The sequence below is a fragment of the Xenopus laevis genome, chromosome 9_10L (genome assembly GCF_017654675.1).
Source record: "Xenopus laevis strain J_2021 chromosome 9_10L, Xenopus_laevis_v10.1, whole genome shotgun sequence".
Taxonomy (NCBI): domain Eukaryota; kingdom Metazoa; phylum Chordata; class Amphibia; order Anura; family Pipidae; genus Xenopus; species Xenopus laevis.
This window is the reverse complement of record NC_054387.1, coordinates 76,782,812-76,802,950: the sequence shown is the minus strand read 5'-3', so window position 1 is coordinate 76,802,950 and position 20,139 is coordinate 76,782,812. Positions and strand designations below refer to the sequence as shown.

The 20,139-nt window shown below is 35.7% G+C and overlaps 1 protein-coding gene across 2 annotated transcripts in view; it reads right to left on the bottom strand.

Annotated features, from left to right (window-relative positions):
* map3k20.L (mitogen-activated protein kinase kinase kinase 20 L homeolog) overlaps positions 1-20,139 on the bottom strand; it is a 95,321-nt gene that overhangs the window by 32,211 nt on the left and 42,971 nt on the right. Inside the window, 3 exon segments of one of the 2 annotated variants that reach the window (NM_001280651.1) lie at positions 6,393-7,153; positions 14,252-14,387; positions 19,655-19,761. In NM_001280651.1, the coding sequence (NP_001267580.1) occupies positions 6,824-7,153; positions 14,252-14,387; positions 19,655-19,761 (573 nt within the window). In that variant the 3' untranslated portion in view covers positions 6,393-6,823. 2 annotated transcript variants of the gene reach the window in all.

Below are 20,139 nucleotides of genomic sequence, written 5' to 3'. Positions count from 1 at the left end.
ACCTGTATGAACAGGGGCATGATGTTAATTTTGGAGGAGATAACACTAAAACGTGGCTGTCAATAATCACCAAAGCAGGTATATTTACAAGAATGTCTTATGAACAGAGGCTTACAATTTTAACAATGATAACGGACTATTTTTGCTGTTAGCTCAGGCGTTAGTTATCACAGCTGTTTAGCAAATCGAGCACAATATTTCTTATTCATTAGACCCCATTTAAAGAGGAAATATGTTTAAAAACACAAATTTTATTGCTGTATCTGATAGAAATCAATACCATACTGACATTGCTTACAAAGTCATGTCTATATATCTATATAATATATACATCACAATGTTCTACGCTTAGCTGCACTCAGCGGAAGATCCTCCTAATAGCACTAAATTGCTTTGTTCTATAATAGTGAAACCACTGTATAATCTGCCATTACTAACACAAGCAGAATAAATATGTTCTTTTCAATCTTAAGCAAAGTAGAAATGCATTAAGAGCGATGAAGCTGCCTGATTACAGAAATACAATGCCTAAATATGCAGTAATTCTTTTTAATACAGTTCAAAAGACCCACTGCTTGAAATGCGTTGATGAATCCCATTTAAACGTAGATGCCTCAGCACAAGACAATTGCTGGAAGAAGAATTTATTAAGGAAGCCTAATCTGTATGTCCAGGACATGCAGAGTTTAATTACTCTCGAGCAGACAAGCTTGACATGTCGAATGTTATTTCACGAGGGCTCATAATATGAAAAAAAATACTTTCAAATCAGACTTTTCTCCATAGCATGCTGGGCTTCCTGTATTCTAAATTGACAGGCTCATTCTCAGAAACACCCAGAACTGCCGCATGCCTTTGGCTGGTAGAGGATACATTGAATATCACCCCCTTTAATTTTCCTCAGTGCAGACAACTGCTAGGCTGGGCAAGCATGAAACATGCTAGTATTGTATACTAATTGTATGGGGTCAATATAACTTTTGATGGATTTATGGTTTTTAACTATAATTTGTGCAGGTGTTTATAATTGATATGTAGTTTACCCATTTTGGTCACTATCGGGGGAATGTAATAAAAATCGCTAACGGAAAAACTATTCGCAATGCGAAAAGTTATGCCTTTGCGCGAACAAATTTTGCTTTGTGCGAATTTAATATAGCTTTTGCGAGCCCGGAAACTGTTTAGCGACCACTTCCGACAGTGAAAGACCGTTTGCGAATTTTATAGTTTGCGCCAATGCGCAGTCAATGTAATAAAACTTCTTACTGAAAAAGTCGTTATGTTTGCTCCAAAAGATTACGACACCTTCAAGCACTTCTTATGAGTGCGCAATTAAAATTCGCAATGCTCAATTAAAATTCGCAGTGCGCAATTAAAATTCGCAATGCAATAACCGTTTAAGGAACAATATTACATTGCGAGATGTGGATTTTTAGTCTTATTGGTGCGAATTGTTTTGCTCTTTGCGACTTTTATTACATTCCCCTGTAAGTGTCTCCTTGCACAACTCTATCTAATGTACTGTAATTGAATATCCTATAGCTGTTCCTTAAATAACACATTTCATATTTACCTCTACAACTCTAACCAAAAAAGATCTTGACATTTGAAAATATAACTCCTATTGACTTCTACATGAACTTGCATGCCATGCCGTTACATGCGTAATTCTTTAATTCAAGTTTTGAGTTTTATGAGCTTAATAAATTCAGGTTTCAAAAATACAAAAGCAGAATTTCTGCAGCAAAAATACAAATCCTGATAATGCAAATATTGATTAATCTGCCCCTAAGAGATTTTGGGATGTCTGTTTTAAAGATATAGGGACAGGAAAGTGCATAATTTATCTCATATCATCAGTGTAGCTTTTAACTATTTCCCAAATAACTGTTAGTAAGACTTGGGGTACATTTATTATATTTTTGATCTAGAAAACAAAGACTGCAACAAAACTCACACATTTTCCCCCCACAACCACATTTTCTTATTCTCAAACATTAGCAAAGACATAATTGTCCCAGTAGTGTTTTGGTTAAGGAAAAAAGTCACACACAAACTAAACCCACTTTGTTCCATTCACTGTCAATAAGGCTGAAAATATTGAATGTTACAAAAAACTGGGGGGGAAAATCAATTTAAAAAAGTGCTTTTGACCTACAGACTTGTACAGGTTTTTTCATGCAAATTTTTGTTTTTTTCCCCTAGATAAATTGTGACTATTTGAGTTTCATTCATAAATAAAAGAACAAACAAGTGGAAAACACCAGTCCATTCTAGGACTTACTAGAACTTAAAATTCACACTTAGGGGCAGATGTATTAAGGGTCGAATATCTCGACTGGCGAATTAAATTCCATCGACTTCGAATATCGAAGGATTTTGCGCAATTCGTTTTGTGCAAAACGATTTTAATCCATCAATCGAAGGATTATCCTTCGATCAGAAAAAACTTGGAAAGCCTATGGGGACCTTCCCCATAGGCTAAAATTTACTTCGGTAGCTTTTAGGTACCAAACTAGGGGGTCGAAGTTTTTTCTTAAAGAGACAATACTTCGACTATCGAATGGTCGAATAGTCGAACGATTTTTAGTTCGAAACATTCGATTCGAAGCTCGAAGTAGCCAAAAAAACACTTAGAAATTCAAAGTTTTTTTTCTTTTATTCCTTCACTCGAACTTAGCTAATGGGCCCCTAAGTGAGATTGTGGGACAGTGTTCATGCTTACACATTTTGAGCAATGATCCACCAGCACTCAGAGTCAGGGCTAGAACACAATAAAGCTGTGAATTTTAAAAAGAAAAACAGTGGCTCCAGTAAGTTCTAATGGCATGGCCAACATATAAAGAGCAGAAAGAGGGCTAGTCAAGCTTTTAAAAACAGTTTTTGATCAATTTGACCCTAAGTACACAATGAGACTGTCTAGACACCTCTGATTTATCATTGCAGACTGTACAGTCTTATCCTTGCTTTAAAATATCTGTACTGGTGTTTTACCAACTATATAATATCTATCTATAACAAAGAATAAAGGAGTGTTCATAGTAACAGCTTTTCCAATATAAAAGATATTAGGGATGCTCTAAATCCCAGAATTGTCTGAATCCAAGTGCCTGAGGGAAGTGAATACAAACCCTTAAAATCACGTGATCTTAGACTGCTGGATGACGGAAACTGCACATTTTTTAGTTTGCAGATTGTTTTCACGACTTAGCTAATTTAAATATACAACTTGGGGCTCAGATTTGGGTAGAAATTTAGTTGAATAAAAACATGAATTTGATGCATTCTTAGAACATATTACACACAATTCTGAAGCAACAGAACCAAAAAATACATTTTATTTTGAGTCTGGCTATGAATGTTTTCAGAGCATTTTAGAAAACTAGGAAAACAATACCAGAATATCTAAATACAGGAATACTATATATTGCACAAAGATGGAAAGAAATAGGAACTGGATCACAATAGGAGTCAAACAGCTACGTACTGAGCATAACGCCTGGCTGTTGTTGGCTGTATGAAGGCATAGGAAAACCAGACACAGGGGCCACATTCCAGTGGAAGGAGGTCAGGGTAAATGTTATATTTGGACAGAGACCATTAAGATTCAAATGAATAAATTATGTATATAGCTTTCACAAGGTCCCCCAATGTTTCAGCTCCAAAGCTTTGAGTTATTCATAGCCAGATTGTATTTGTAAAAAAAAATTGCTTGAAATAAGACTCCCATTCTTATCCTGTGTTGCCGGGAGATGTCTTTAGTCTGCTGGAGACAATTATACAAAACAAACCATACATTTAATTTAGTTCAGCTTTATTACAATTACTAAATGCTCTAATCTCCATACTGTGGATTGCGTTTTTGTCATTTCATAAATCATGTGCATTTATGCCATTATATTGCTTTCTAGGGTACATTTGCATTTCCATTGGCAGTCATTTAGAAACACATTGACTCTGTATAAAGAAACCATTTGGCCTGCATTCTCCTTCCATTTTCCTACCTAGTGTAAAAGCTTTCAGGCAAGGTACAATTTTCCAAACAATATACAGCATTTCCTTGATTAGAATGAAACATTTGCCAATCAAGACGCTCTTAAAGCAATTGAGATTTTATGATACATTAACCTTCCTTTATGTATTTTATGTGTATTTTATTCTTGAATAAGATCAGAGATTTTCTAATTATGTTTGAAGATTAAGCAATTTACTGTAAACTGAAGAGAGCTGAACCTATGTAGCCTCCAAGGCTGTTGTGAAAGTTCAAGAAACTCACTATACAGACTGTCTTGTCAAGTCTCACTTTCACCTCTTCCTTTCACTATTATCCAATAACCACTTTTTTATTTGGTAATACATTTGGTAAATGCTTCAAGGGGAACATTTAGCTGTAAACATTTGTATTAATAAAACATCTTACCTAACTGCTTTACAATCAGCACTGTGTTTTATCCACAATGCACCATTCTTTACAAGAACTCCAAAGTCACTGGCTCATCACAACCTGGAGCTAATATTTGCACTGGAGGCCATCTGAGGGGTAGTTATGGATGTCCACTTGTATGTCCCTTATATGTGTGCTATTCCATAGGCACAACAGGGACCAGCTATAGGTACACAGTGGGAGCCCTGCATTTAACAAAAGCCTAAAGCTAATGTAACTGGATCAATTTTGCACCCATTATTGTGCCAACACTAGCCGCTGAAAAATTAGCAGTTTAAAGTATATGTTCCTCCTTTGCATAGGCATACCTTGCACATTCATATTTATTTTGTGAGTTTTGTACTTGTGTTTTTTCAAAAAAATAGAAAGCTTCCCAGGTTTAAGGCGTTGAGCTATTTTTTTTGAAAAAATACACTTGTGAGTGCTGCTTGTCAGTTATCCGTGCCCCAGTTATATGGTGTATTTCTGTAAATGTTATGAACATACTTAGGGGGTTCTGTCTCTATTTACTTTGAATGATCTGGTAGTTAATGTGAGGGCTGAGTGATCAAACACACTACTGGAGTGACAGAAACAGTCAAAGATACATTTGTCTGATGGCCATCATTAGCAATGTATTAAAGTAATATTGTGTTTTCCAATATTGTTATAAAAGAACTGGAGGTCAGGAGATAGTAATTAAATCAATAGTTTAAAAAATATACAACGACACACCAGTTAAGAATTGGTAAATGGTCAACAGGTTTGACTTTGTGCAGAAACATCAGAAGATTTCTTGTTCATCTACAATCCCCATTCTTTATGACACTTCTGAGGTGCTGTACCACCCATTACCCTAATGAAGACAGTAGGTGATAACCATTAACTAGTAAAAATAATATTTAACAATTTATTACAGTGTCATTTGGTATTATTATTCAGTACTAAGGGACATTTTCTTGTACAGTCATCCCGTCATATGAAACTATTACCTATTATCAAGGTTAAATGGTAGAACCATTGACCACTTTCCCACCCATATGGTGGTTGTCCACACATGTTCAGGTGTTGGACTAGTGTACATTATCTTCCTATACAAAGTCAGCTTTACTGTACGAGTAATGATGTACACCAATATCAAGCAAACAGGAGCATCAACAGTTTTAGCAGGGCTTTAGCTGCCATTGAACAAAAGCTATGGATGAGTAATTTGTATGCCTAGTCATGTCTTTACATCTAGTCCATTCTGTTGATTATTATCGGGGTTGCTTCTTATATACAGCTTCTTATATACATATATAGCAATCACCTTGCACCCGATTTAATACAATGCCTCCTATACAGATGAAGCCACTTGGTTTTGTGAGTTAAATGCGTCATGACTCATGGTTAATTGAAGAAATTGTGTTATCTAAAGTCATCTTAACTCATTTAATGCATTTAACCCTTTCATTAGCATACCAAAGCAGCATTGTTCACAATGGTGAATGCTTTAATCAGATGGGATGTTGTGACACAGTTTTCTGTGTTAAATGAGATAAATGGGATATCTGTGTTTAGTTATTCTGTGTCAAACAGACAAACCAAAGTGGCTGCATCTGTACATCTGGCAAAGAGTGATTTGATTAGGAACCACTATTCCTTTGCAGTATATCTGCCATTACAAGTACACTTGCATAGTTTCTTTTTGGTTTGATCTAATATGCTTCACATTTTTTTCTAATCACTGAATTAAACCTGGTTTAATGTCAAACTCCTTGTCTTGATTGTTATTTGCAGAAGGTTCTAATGATTACCAACACTACTGAAAATGTTTTGTAGTAACATTTGATACCTCTGTAATAACAATATATAATATCAAAAATATATGACTGGACAAGGGGAACTGCTCCTTATGTCTTTGTATAAACCAATGTGCCTTGGATGCCACCCAATAAGATTATTACATAGACACATCTGCATCATATTTGATCACTTTCATTTAATTTAGTCTGATAATCTATGGATGCTATACTCCATAAAAACTCTATTCCTACTTGAAAAAAAAACATATATAAAGATGGAGGGAGGGATTTACAGAGGATTACAACAACTCTTACATTTTTCAGCCAATAAATATAAATTGACATTAAGCTTTAATGTTTTCTATAATCAAGAACCACAAATGTACATCGCTACCTATAACCATTTGTTAATGAATCAATATTTAAAGCAATTACAAAACAGCAGTGAAGGGAAAACATTACAACATCTTCTCAAATAAAACCAATCTAAAAAAGAAATGTATACTTGTATTTTTCATTAGCAAGTTTCTAGAAAGGCCACAGCAACAAGCCTTGTGGTTCACACAAATTGCAGTTCCAAAGACCAATAAGAGTTGACTTGTTCTTCAAGGGCTTTTCATTCGCTGCTGTCATCTGACCAGTCAAAATCACTGAATCCCAACGCCATATTGATTTTCTTTCCTTTCCTGACAGACGTGGTTTTCGAAGAATTCTGTTTGGCTTGCATGTTAATCTGCATCCCAGAATGCAAGACGGGTCCTACGACATTCATATCGAATATATTTCCAAACCCCTTCATCATTGCCTGCAGGCTTTGGTTCATGCCATCTACCTCCCCATTACTGGTGGCTGTGATCTGACACGACATCTCTGCACTGTTTGACTCCTCTGTTTTAGATTCAAAGAAAGACTTCTGAGACAGCCTCGCAGCAACAGGAAAGAAAAGCTATTAACAAGGAGGAAAGGACAGAGGCAAAAAGGAAAGTTAGGATCAATTTAAATCAAAGAACCCCCAACACTGGATTAGTTTGCAGCAAGTGGAAAGTAAAATGATTAGTGAATTAAAAACCTGAAACTAAGATCTGACACCCAAGCTTGCCTTTGATTTCTCTGCCACCATTACGAAGTTAGATTTCACATGAGAGAGAAGAAAGGCATATGTTCAGAAAGTAACAGAGAATACAGACAAAAATACTATTACAGTGTATGAAAACAAACCATCTACACAACTTTTTTATTATTTTTCTGCGTCCGAAAGATAAATTGTTTCACAATTATTTCCAAGGTCTGAGAATATCTTCAAAGTCATTGCTAACCACGGCTACACATTGCTCCACTGATTACAGGCACAGAGAATTGGCCTCAATGGAGGTGGTTACCAAATCCATTTTCAGAGATTCTTTAAAGGCGATCTATGATTACAGGAGCTACAAAACACACACGTTTGCTTCCGAGGATGCTGATTTAATGAATAGCTCAGGAATGTATTATTACTCCCTGTGAAGATCCAGTCAGGATATAGACGGTATAAAAATTTGTCCCCTGAAGTTGTGATTGGCCAAGGGCAATACCACTTGACAGTGAGAGTCAGACCAAGGCTTTAGGCCTTTACTGGATGCATTGCTGCTTTTCACAGAGATTGGATTCAAAACAATCAAGTTCTCTTTTGAAGGAAGTTTGCTGGGCAACAACAGCAAATTGGTTTTTCAAATTACTGTCATGAAACATACCGCTTTGCTGTTCACACATGCAGAGGACATCCCTTGATGAAATATTTGGGGGTCCAAATAAGTACAAAAATACATGCTTGGGATACAGATGCAGTCCTGTAACCACTACCCTATAGCGACCCAGTTATTTACTAGATTACATGTTTAGAGGCCAGATCTTTCTAAAATAATGATATCATTCAAGTGGTCATTAAAGCTCCTGAGCACTCTGGAGGGCTACATGTGCACCACCAGTAGGACAGCAACAGGGATCATAGACTGCCTTTAAAAGGGATATATTTATGAAGCACATGGCATTGCTCCATATTCATCACTGAAAATATTCCAGACATCAAAGGAATAGTCTCTACTGATGCACTATATAGTTCTCTTTAAGAACCTAGAAAAGTAATTGTCATTTCACAGCCATTCCTTAATTGTAGACTACAACTTCCAGCATTCTCCTCTGTCTCCCACTGTCTCAATGAGAATGCTGCTATTTCTAGTTCACAACAGCCTGTGAGTATATTCTCGTCATAGAATTCTATTGCAGCAAATACTTGGCTCTGCTAGTGTTCTCAATTTATAAGAAACCCCTTCAGAAAACATGATATAAAACTTGTTATGTGTTTACATTAAAATAATATAGTGGAGGGGGGAAAAGTGGCATGTGACTGGAATAGTAATTTTATTTTAAAAAGTTATTCAATTAGAGAGATGGAATGAGCAGTACGAGTGCCTTTATTGCACCAGCATTGGGTTGAAATTATATGCTGTCAGACTTCAGAGAGTTTGTCTCTTTGGATAAATGCAATTCAGTTCTCCATGAAGAATCTGTAACTGAAGAAGAGACCCTTGTGGTGTGATAGGTTGTAATTTCAACAATACGCATGTCTAAATAAAGTGGTTAAACTATTATGACTTCTGCCTATGTGTTGACCAAATAACAGTTGTTAGCAACCACTTTAAGCTATCTTCTTAATTAAAGGATATTATTCTGAAAAGGTATTGATTCTGAAAACAATAGCAGCTGCATGCAAGGTTTCTTGCTTAGTAAAACACTGATTCCCCCTTGTCTGAGGGATGCTGTGCTCCAGTTATTGCCTGGTAAAATCAAGTTAGTGTTCTACCGTCTTTATAATCTTATATGGCTTTGGGAGGTGATAGTCTATAGATAACTCTATTGCTAGGTCCTTGGGATATACATATCATAGGGTGAAAATAGTCTCAGTTTACCATAAGAATAGGATTCTATACACCAATATAGGATTTTTAGAGTATATTTATTAAGAGGCGGAAGTGAGAGTTCATCCTTTGATATATACTGTGCATGTACTGTTGAACTACTGTACATTATTAAAAATATTTAAGTAAGCTATACAGGGCAAGGACCTCCATCCCCTTGACTCTTATTTTAACTGTACTTTCCATTTTTTTGTATTTATTACTGTAATGACCCCCTGTTTATTCTATTAATACACTACTATACAGTGCTTGGTGCAGAAGTAGCTCTATATAAATAAAATTATACATAAATACAAATAAGGAGCTCTGGAATTTCCTCCTTGATAAGTGTGGTAAGCTCTATTCCCCCTTTGATAATAAACTCCCTTGATTATGATATATGGTACAGATTCTAAACAACTAAAGACCTAATGTACCTTGGGCTGCTGATAGCATCAAGCAAGCACAGATACAGATGGAGCAAATTTTATTTTCTCATCTGCCATTCATTTCAGACAGAAAAGTGTTGTGCCACACTGTGTCAGAGGGAGCAACATAGTGGTGCAAACACCTAATGGTTCTTCTAATTATTATTGGAGGAAGTGCTGAATAATTATTTCCTTTCAAAGCTACATAGTTTACACAGGCATCAGTAAAAAACATGTTTATTGATATTTTTTTTTTTACAAATGGTACAGAGGGATGAAATGTGACATGCCATTCAAAGGACAACAGCAAAAGATGAGGCACAAATAATTCACACGTGACATGCCTTTTGTATAAATGGTTTCTAAAACAGCAGGTATTTCTAGACACAACACAAATATGAATCGAGGTGTTAGCACATACAGTAAGAAGGAGCACCCATAAGACAGCATGCATGGAATATCGTGCAATCAAGTACACAAATTGGCATCATGGCTGCCGTTAGACATATGGCTAACAGAATGGTTAGAGATAATGTTTTATAGGTATAAATGTCTTATTAAAAAACCCATGCAAAATATCACTGCAACCAAATAAAAAATCATCCACAATATAAGTACAGATGGGGGTGGCAATCGCAGAATAGATTTTCTAAAATGTCTATAACACATTTATAAATTAATTTTGTCTTAACCATAAAGCCAATGCCTTTAAGAATGACTTGGATGACTTCTCAAACGAGCATAATACCCAAGGCTATTGGGACCTTAAGATCTACAGTTAGTTAAAATAGGTATACGCATATTTAAAAAAAACTTTGACTACCTACTTCGCCACTTTAAACCTACCGAGTTTCAATGTTAGCCTATGGGGACCTTCCCCATAAGGTTTCTAAGCTTTTTTTAATCAAAGGAAAATCTTTCTTTCGATGAATTAAAATCCTTCGAATCGTTCGATTCAAAGGATTTAATCGTTCGATTGAACGATTTTTCCTTCAATCGTTCGGTCAAACTATTTGCAGTAAATCATTTTTTTACTTTGCGGGTCGAATAACGAGGGTTAATTAACCCTCGATATTCGACCCTTAGTAAATGTGCCCCATAATGTATATTTTGTAGTATATAAATAGGTCTGTTTGAGTATGTATATATATGCACTTGGGTTTATTTGGAGGAGTTGAACTCATTTTGCAAAATATTAAACCTAAGCTGAATTAATTTCATATTCACTGATTTAACTGTTAAAATACTTTCTGCTATTATACTTAATACCTAATACTCTGGTTAGTCTTGGAGACAAACCAATTTGTAGATTTTTTCTGACATTAGAAATTCATAAATAATTTTGCCTGATTTGTTCACGTATTCCTTTGGGTTCTCTTTATGTAATTAACTATGCTAGCTAGAAATGATATTGGGGTTACTTCTTAGTGGTGGTTGTAAGTCTATAAGAATATTTTCTCAGGGGACTATGTCCATGGGAGGTTCTCTCAGGTGACTAATATCTACTGGATATTTATTTCAGGTGATGAAGGTCCATGAAAAACACCTGCAGGTTCAAAGGGGTCTTATTTTCATATATAAGTGATCAACAGAGTGACTCAAAAAACGATTTCTTTATATTATTTATTTTCTGATATTTTTTTGTGCAAAGACTTGGTACATGGGTTCCTGTGTATCTGTTCACCTCAGTATCTTTTATCTGCATTGGTCATTATATGTCCAAACAGGGGCTGCTCAGTTTAATTGGAATCCATTCCATTTTAGAACACTCAGCAGTTTCACCCTGTGATGTGTCCAAACGGTTTGTAAGTACGTCCCTATTTATTCCCTCATGCAAGGAACACAATGTGACTTGTCTTCTTTTAAGGATCGAGAAGCTGATACGGAGGTCAGACATGAGTACCAACTGCTTGGCAGGTCAGCCAATTAATTTATAGTTCTCTTGTAAAAGTTCCTGACATCCTTCTTGTGGCGGAACATAACAGAGAGATAATATCTCAATAAATGTCACCTATTTCAGCTTTGTTGCACCAAAAACTATTAATGTCCAGTGCCACCTGCTTATTATTTTATTAACTTCATAAACATGTTGTCAAAGGTAATATTTATTTTAGAAAACAAATTTGTTGAAAGTAACTGACTTTCTAGATACAGTAGCATTTATTTTATGGCATTCTTTATGCTTTAATATGAATGTAGGGATCGTAATATAATGTGTTTAATTAAAGACACAATACCTAATTTTTATCAGTATTTTTAATCACATTCAAATTTAACTAATGAAAAAGTTTACAGTCCCTGTGGAAGGTATTTGCTGCCTAAATATTTAATTAACTATGGAAACATGCTCAATATTTTCACAGTTTGGCCTCTCTTGGAAAAAGTTAACTGTTAAATATCATAACTACTGCTACATGAAGGGAAACTACAAGGTCTTTAGACATTTCCCACACCGCTATATTGTTCTTCCAGCTGATTAATATTTTAGAGTTCTTCCATTTATGGGAGATGATTCATTGCAGTAAGTTGCAGTAGCATTTATGTTCCATAAACTGCCCCACTCAAATTTCCTACCAAATATAGAACTATACTCCTATTTCCTACCAATATTTACTAATCATTATAACACAAATACGAGAGAGTTACAGGGAACATTGGAAGCAACACAGAAGGTGCTTCATGCAGAATGTCCGATTTATTACAAGGGGAAAAAGAGTGGGTTATGCATGATGTATTATTGAAGCCTTCTCTATCTGTAGTCAAACTTTATGTGCAAGCTTAATCAACTAAGAAAAAAAAAAAATCTGGGAAATTCAAATGAAAACATTTGGCAGATAAAACCATCTATTTTAAACTGCTGAATTGTAGACTCATTACAATGAACAATATAGATTTTGCAGTTTTTTTTAAATAAATATGTTAGTGCACAGAGATGAAAAATCACAACCCTGTAAAAAAAAAACTGCATCATTTTATTTTGCAATTTATTTATTAGCAATTTGCAATGTTCAAACTGCAATCACAAAAAAACTGGAGAATTAATAAATCAGCCACCTAGTATTCACTTGAAAAGTCATCTTTACGCAGCCTTTATTCACTTTTAAGTCACTAGGAAATTAGCTTTGAGTATAGAGCCTATTTGGTTTATTTATTGCTAAAATGTATCTATGAAAGAAGCGCACTGCACAAACTGAACTGTGGATACAATACTGCTGATACGTAAACATACAAGTGCACACACCTCATTAAATAAAAAGAAGCATTAAGCATTCGTACATGGTGAGAAGTTGAGAACATGCATGTTTTTCATTGAAAGTGTGACACAAGACATGGATTAACATCACTGTGAGTTTGTGTAATGTAAATAAATAAGTGCAAATATAGACAACAGAGAAAATGCATGGTATGGGATCTATTATCCTGAAAAGTCTGAACTACGCACTTTCACCTGTAGCTGCAAACACCCATTCGGCTCCTTGGCCACAATCTGCTGTCAATTTTCACTGCACATACTATATATACTGTACATCCTTGGCCACAATATCTTCGTAAAATGATAACATGACCATGTAAAACTAAAGGCAACATTGTGGTTGTGGGTGTATTTACAATTTATGACCCAGACATTGGGGTGTCCAGAATGCTTGAAAATATGGTGATAACCTTTTCCATTATTAAGTCATTTGCTTTTTCTTTACAATAATAAGAAGACACCTTATATTTGATGTTATATTAGCTAGCATAAACCTGTGTTGATGGCAAAACAATAATGTTTACATGTTGTTAAGACCTTAAGGCATATTGCTCCACATTCGCTGGAAACCCCCAATGCATTTTGGATATTAGATTCAACATTTGTATAACCACCAGGTTCAATTCATACATCAACAACATTTTATGCTTTGGGTCAGATAGTTGTCTGTTAATTTAACTGCATGCGCTGAGATAATGCCAACTCCCATGTAGCCTCTTGATATCTTTTAGGCTCTCTTTAGTTACCTGTGTCCCTTGGAAAAGAACATTTTGTATCTGTATCTATACATGTGAGGGGTTCATTAATCAACAATAGGAAAATGTGTACTATGGCAGCAAGACATAAAAACAAAATTACATTTTTGCATTTGTTGTTTTATCTGCAAGTGGCTCAAAAATGTAATCACTGATTGGTTGGTTGCTACAGGTTACTGCCCAGGGACAAATTTGACAGGGACTGATAACCCTGATTAAGCTATATGAGTAATGTCCTTGCTGACTGTATGCCTGAGTGTCTTGGCATATTTTCTCATGCCAGCCTTTTATTGAAAAAAGATGTGACGGTCTTTTTCTCCCATATACTAATACGTTTTTCATGTTTGTTAAAGCTCTAATATTCATTGTAATAGCCCAGTACCATACACACCTTGTTAGCCTAACTTTGATAAGAGAGACATTTACAAGCACTCGTATTCTCCACCAAGCATGATGTTGTTCCTTTGCTTTATGAAAAAACACTTTATAATTATAAATCATGATGTTTACACTCAATAGGGTTATAACAAGTATTTAGAAATGCTTTATTTGTGTATCTAATTGACTTAAAGTATGTCTGCATAGAGGAGGTTTATTGTGCATCTATAGAAATTTCATGGTGGTATAATTTATCAGGCTGGCACACAGAGAGGAACTTTAACTGCATGTACTTACAGGTGTGTGTGACTGCTCTGTCAGCTTCTTCTCCCAGATTTTTAAACGCTTTTCCCGTTCTTTCAACTCTTGTTCTTTGTAGCTCAAGTCTCTCTCCAGTCTCTTCAGCCTCTCCAATGTTTCCTCAATTTCACATCTGCATAAAGTTAGATATTTCATTTACCATTTGGGTAAAGGGAAAAAAAAAAAAAATATATATATATATATATATATATATATATATATATATATACACATATACATTCAAACATCTTAGTTGTTCATTAGGCTTTTCTAAATGGATGAATCAATATATATATATATATATATATATATATATATATATATATATATATATATATATATATATATATATATATATATATATATATATATATATATATATATAGGAATAGCTACCCTCCTATGGTGTTGTCATGTCAAATAAAGATGACTGCACTTATGTACTTGCACTGTGCTCCAGACTATAGAATTAATTAAAGAATACCATAATATAATATAACAAGGGATTGATGTTGATCCGTGTGTTACTATTTTCAGTGTTGCACCTTTAACTAACGTCAGATTGGTGCTGCTGCTACGATTTCAATATAAGACAGAATATTTTTTTGTAGGGCATCCAATGCAACACTACAGGACACCAGACTATAGCCGTATAAGGGCAAATCGCCTTGCACAAAATGGCCTTTTATTATACCCTTTTTCTTAAATAAAAGTGGGACAAACACATGACGACCACATAGTAACATATTCATTTCTACAACAAAGCAAAAAAATCTTCACAAAAGACCCACTTATTTTTTTTCCTAGGCAATGCAGAAATATAGAGTGGGTTACCGCTAAGAATTAAAATATACCCCACTGGTAACTGTAGGCGGCCAGCAATGGGATTTGTTCCAGAAATAAGGATCTAAGCATACTGATCAAATGAGAAAATGATGAGATTTTTTTTATACAAAGATTTGATATCTCTAGATTCAATTCTACATACTGTTCTTTTGACCTTTCATGAGCTCACAGCAAACCTAGTTTTTTTTGGCAAATGCTTCTCTGCTGTCAACATGACAAAGATGGAAGGCCACCTATCACTTAAGACAGATTTGCAACAGAAGCTGAGAGCAGAGGGAAGGTTTGATCTCACCAAAGTGAAAGTCGAGACGGTGGTTACCTTTTCATTACAAAAATGCTTAAAAAAATACGTAAAATCTAAAGGGAGATTTATTTTTTTCCCTTTGTTTCCCCCAACAAGACCAATCATGGCCTGACAACATGCTACTCTTTGTTCAAAAACACTTTTATTTCAAGAAATTTCTGCCATAATCCTTCTGCAATATTGCAGCACTATATATTTAGCCTATATATATATCCAGATACTATCCTGTTTTATTTACAATGCTGTATACTACTGCATTGCCGCAATGGGACTAAAATAACATATATATTTTCAAATAAGGGAATATGTCAGTCTTGTTTGAGCTAATAATTATTTTAAGAATTCCTTGTGTAATAATGAAACAGTACCTTGTACTTAATAGTAACTAGAATACGTAGGGGGCAAAACAACCCTATTATGTTTAAATGTTTTAAGGGCCTTAAAGATTGGTGCTCTACATTAAGAAAATATCCCTTATAAGGAAAACCCCAAATCCCAAGCATTTCAGATAACAGATGCCTGCATATAAACTAACCGGAAGAGACTCGTATAGATGGCAACCTTCAATCATATACAGAATTTATACACACATAAGGTAATTTACTCATCAGCTTTGGCCCTATCTCTCTCTAGATGGGATGCTGCTTATGGATTACTGCATGGCTACTAGAAATCAATATCTGTACACATACCTATTGTGAACTCAGAAACCATGGTGGCTCATGCTTCTGCCTCTCTGCATAAATATGTCTGCATAATTTTAATAGTGGAAGACTTGACTTTAACCCTTTCAATGTTAGACATATATAGCATGTATATTTTGATACCTTGACTATCCCAGACAGTTAAAGGGGAACATTCACTGATATAAACATGCACCCAAACTGTAGCAAAATAAAATATTTCTCACAAATTGTTTTTTCCTTAAAATCTTAAGGTATGAATGGTTTATTATTGCCTTTCATCAACCTAATATTGTTCCTACTGCAAACAGCACAACCATCTTGTTTGTCAGTAGTTCTCTGCAAATTTCTGGAGCCAATTACAGCATGAGTGCGTAAGTTGCAGCCTGAGAAAAATGGTTAAGTTGTGCAACTCACAACACCTGTAAGGAAAATATATTAAAAACAGATTTATTAAACATCCACTACAGTTAAGTAGCAGCTGCATTTTAAACCAGTTTATATATTTATATATTGTTTTTCATGATACAGAAAGGAAATAATGTCAGCAAAATGTGTTTAGTTAAAAGAGGTAGCATTAAATAGATTTCCTCAAGATTTTCTCAATGATACCATTATGACATGGTGGTTTCCATCTAACCAGTGTTTCCCCATTCCTAGCCTTGAGCTCAAACAGGACTAGAGAGCAGAATCATTACCCTACGATACACAAGGCCTTACAAACACAACTTTATTTAATCTTGAAATGTATCCCAAGGTATATAAATCTGTAAATATGAGGCATTTATAGTTCTGCTAACACATGTGGCTCCTTCAGTGACCAGTGATACAATGGATGTAGTTTGCATTCCCTACCAGTAGATGGAGCTAAGTAAATAGAAGATGCTTGCATAGCTTTGCTGATTCTAAACAGTAATAAAGTCAACCTTAAATCATGCTATTTATACTTCCATCGTGTGATCTGGCTTTTCAAACCCTTCATGGAGTCATCTTTTCCACTTACATTATAGCCTAAAGCCTGAGCTATTGATTTCATGTAGGAAATAAAACAAAATGTTGTGTAATTATTTCTGTTTGTCAGCTCCAAGGCTTTGGTTTTTGCTTTTGCTTTTTTTGACCATTCTTCTTCGTTCTTGGCATGTTTCCGTATCTATGTTACAGTTTTTCCAGGACGGTTTCCAATCCTTCTTTATATAGTCTGCAGTGGGAATCTCATTGCTACAATCCCTTGGTGATACAGATTTGCTTTGAATATTTTTTTCCCAAAAGCATATTTGAGTAGCTGGGCAGACGAACATTGGGAAAGGATTGGGGAGGAGTATGTACCTGCACAGTCATTCTTAAATCAGTGGCTCATGGGGCGTTATGTCAGCACTTTTCATTCATTAGTATTAGGGGCAGTGACAGCCTATTTTGACCCTTTTGAGCCATTCTCCTCTGCCTTAAGGGAAGCAACAGTCAAAATGCCCCTGTGCTCTTAGCCTTAGTATGCTCTGACCACTGAATAAAACATTAATGTGCAGTGTTCAAAGTCATGTACAATTTGGGGTGCCCATAAGCACTATTAACAAAGCCACTTGTACCTATACACACTCTAGGGTTGCCACCTGTCTGGGTTTTACCCCGACATTCCAGTTTTCAGAAGGGCTGCCCAGGTTAAAACTGCCTGGATTTCAACTAGGTGACCAGTCGATCACAACTTCATATCCCCACCCCCTAATGTCATCAACTTGCCCTAACATTACCTGCCACGTACTCTGCCCAGACTTTACAGGTTTGAAAGGTGGATGTAACACCAATGCACTGGTTCAGCCTTCTTTGGTCGGCCAACAGACCCTAATAAATCTTTGAATTACCATCTGCCTTGAGAAGGTGATACTTCCAGCATTCCATACACACCTACACGTACTCTTTCAAGCCTAACTTGCAGCAATCAATGGATTCTAAAGCCATGGGTTCCTGTTGGCCCACATTGGGCTGGGTTTAAGTCTAGTGCTACCACTGCCAGCACTTTCTGAACACTAATGGGCTCATGAACAGACTGTAAAGATAGGGGTGCCCCCATCACCGTCAGCTCCACCACTGGTTTTGAGTGAAAATGTCTATTGTTTGGGCACCCCTCAAAAGCTGCTGCTGTAGACACAGACCCTCTGTGTCTATAGAAAAAAAACTGTAAGAACTGTTTCTCTAATATCAAGTTGTGTGCACACAAATATTGAGGACAGCTCACACAACAAATTGTGGTTTGCACAAATAATTCTGAGTGAAAACACAAAATTGTGTATCAATTCTGACCAGAGCACACCGCTTTGAAAAATATGCACACGTTTAAAATGTGTGCACAAAAGAATTTATTTGAGCACATAGCCAAGAAGGAATTTTGCCAGACACTGCCTTAGATCTGATTTCAGGCACAGGGGGATGCTTTTAATAGGTAACAAAGGGCAACTAGCTGTTTCCATTAGCTTGTTTACTAATACATTAAAGCTGTGGGTGTCTATAAATTGTTTTGTGCTAGAGATACTTTATCGGGGGACAATTATGAAAGACACATTCTGCAGGCGCTATCTATCCAGTGAATTCCTTAGGAACTTCTCTCTTTTTATAAGCCCCTTTAAAAGAGAAAAAAGGCCCAACTAACGATAAGGCTAGAAATAATGTAGCTTAAGTATTTATAGGAAACCAGTGATTTGGCTTATCTGTGCTTATAAAACATTGTAGTTTTTATAAGAACAAATACAGAAATAATAGAAAACACCCATTCTATCCACTTGCTGCAGGGCAGATTCCCGATTAGTTTACCAGTAAATTTGCATAGCCATATCAAAAACATTAGTGTCAGTATTTCTGCATCGGTCCAGCACAAAAGCTTGTGTTTGTCTAGACACATATTGATTCCACACCCTGCATGGCTAATTGTCAATAATTTCATATGCACACAGCTGAAACTACTGTAGTTCATGTAGTAACTGCTAATTAGCCCTGCAAAATATAGATAACATAGATAATCTGGTGTGAAGGGGTGAGGTGGCAACCCTAGTAATATTTATTTATTATCTCAATTTCTGCTCATTGTATTGTGTCAATCCCTAAACGTATATTATTGACCAGAACAGCAGTGCTGTTGTTCTACATTTACAATTAGTAGTTGGTCTCTTCAGTCCTTCCCTGACTCTGCCTATGCCTCAGAAAACCCCAGTCTTGCTGGGATCTTATCAACAGCAACCTTACTTGTAATTAGAACCCAGTGCACAGTATTCCATGAAAATTCATAAAAGCATAAAACTTGGTTTACTTCCCAGGATTCCTGCTATTTCTCATACAAATATGGAGAAGTTGCCCATCAAAAATATTTGCAGCTCAAAGTATCTTCTGCCATTGTCCAAGTGTATCTGGTTGTGATCTTTGGAATAATGAGAGCACACCCTACCACTTTCAACAGTGCTTTCACCATCCAAGGCCAACTTTTCATGCAACATCTGCCATGTTATGTAAAGTTTGATAGTTTATGTTGCAGCAGTTAGTAACAGATACATGGAATTCACTGCCTGAAATCAAAAACATTACCTCCACTCCGCTTTATTGTGCAAGAAAGAATTGCATTGGTCGGGCAGTTTGCTGTCGTTTGACATGGACTCCAGGTTTGAAAGGATCTGTTTGAATGAAGGCCTTTTCTGGGTACAAAACCAAAGAAGTCAATTAATATTCTGCAAGGTATAATAATTAGGCCATGCATTTATATGGGAACCTTTACTACTAAAACATCTACTAAACTGCAGATGATGTTTAATGTGTTTCACACAGCTATTAATAAACATAAAAGTTTATTTGTTGGTTCCTTGACCTGGCATAGTTTTTAGCTACAACCAACACTGTCATGCTGTGAGTCACTGGCAGATTCCATCTGCTTTAAGCCTGAGTCAGCCATTTGCAATGTGTAACTAGCACACAGCGTATGTCGAGGAAACAAATCAAATTGTGTATACCTGAAAATGCAAGAATAATAAAAAAAATAATACTTTACATACTTATACTAGGTTAAAATGGAAACA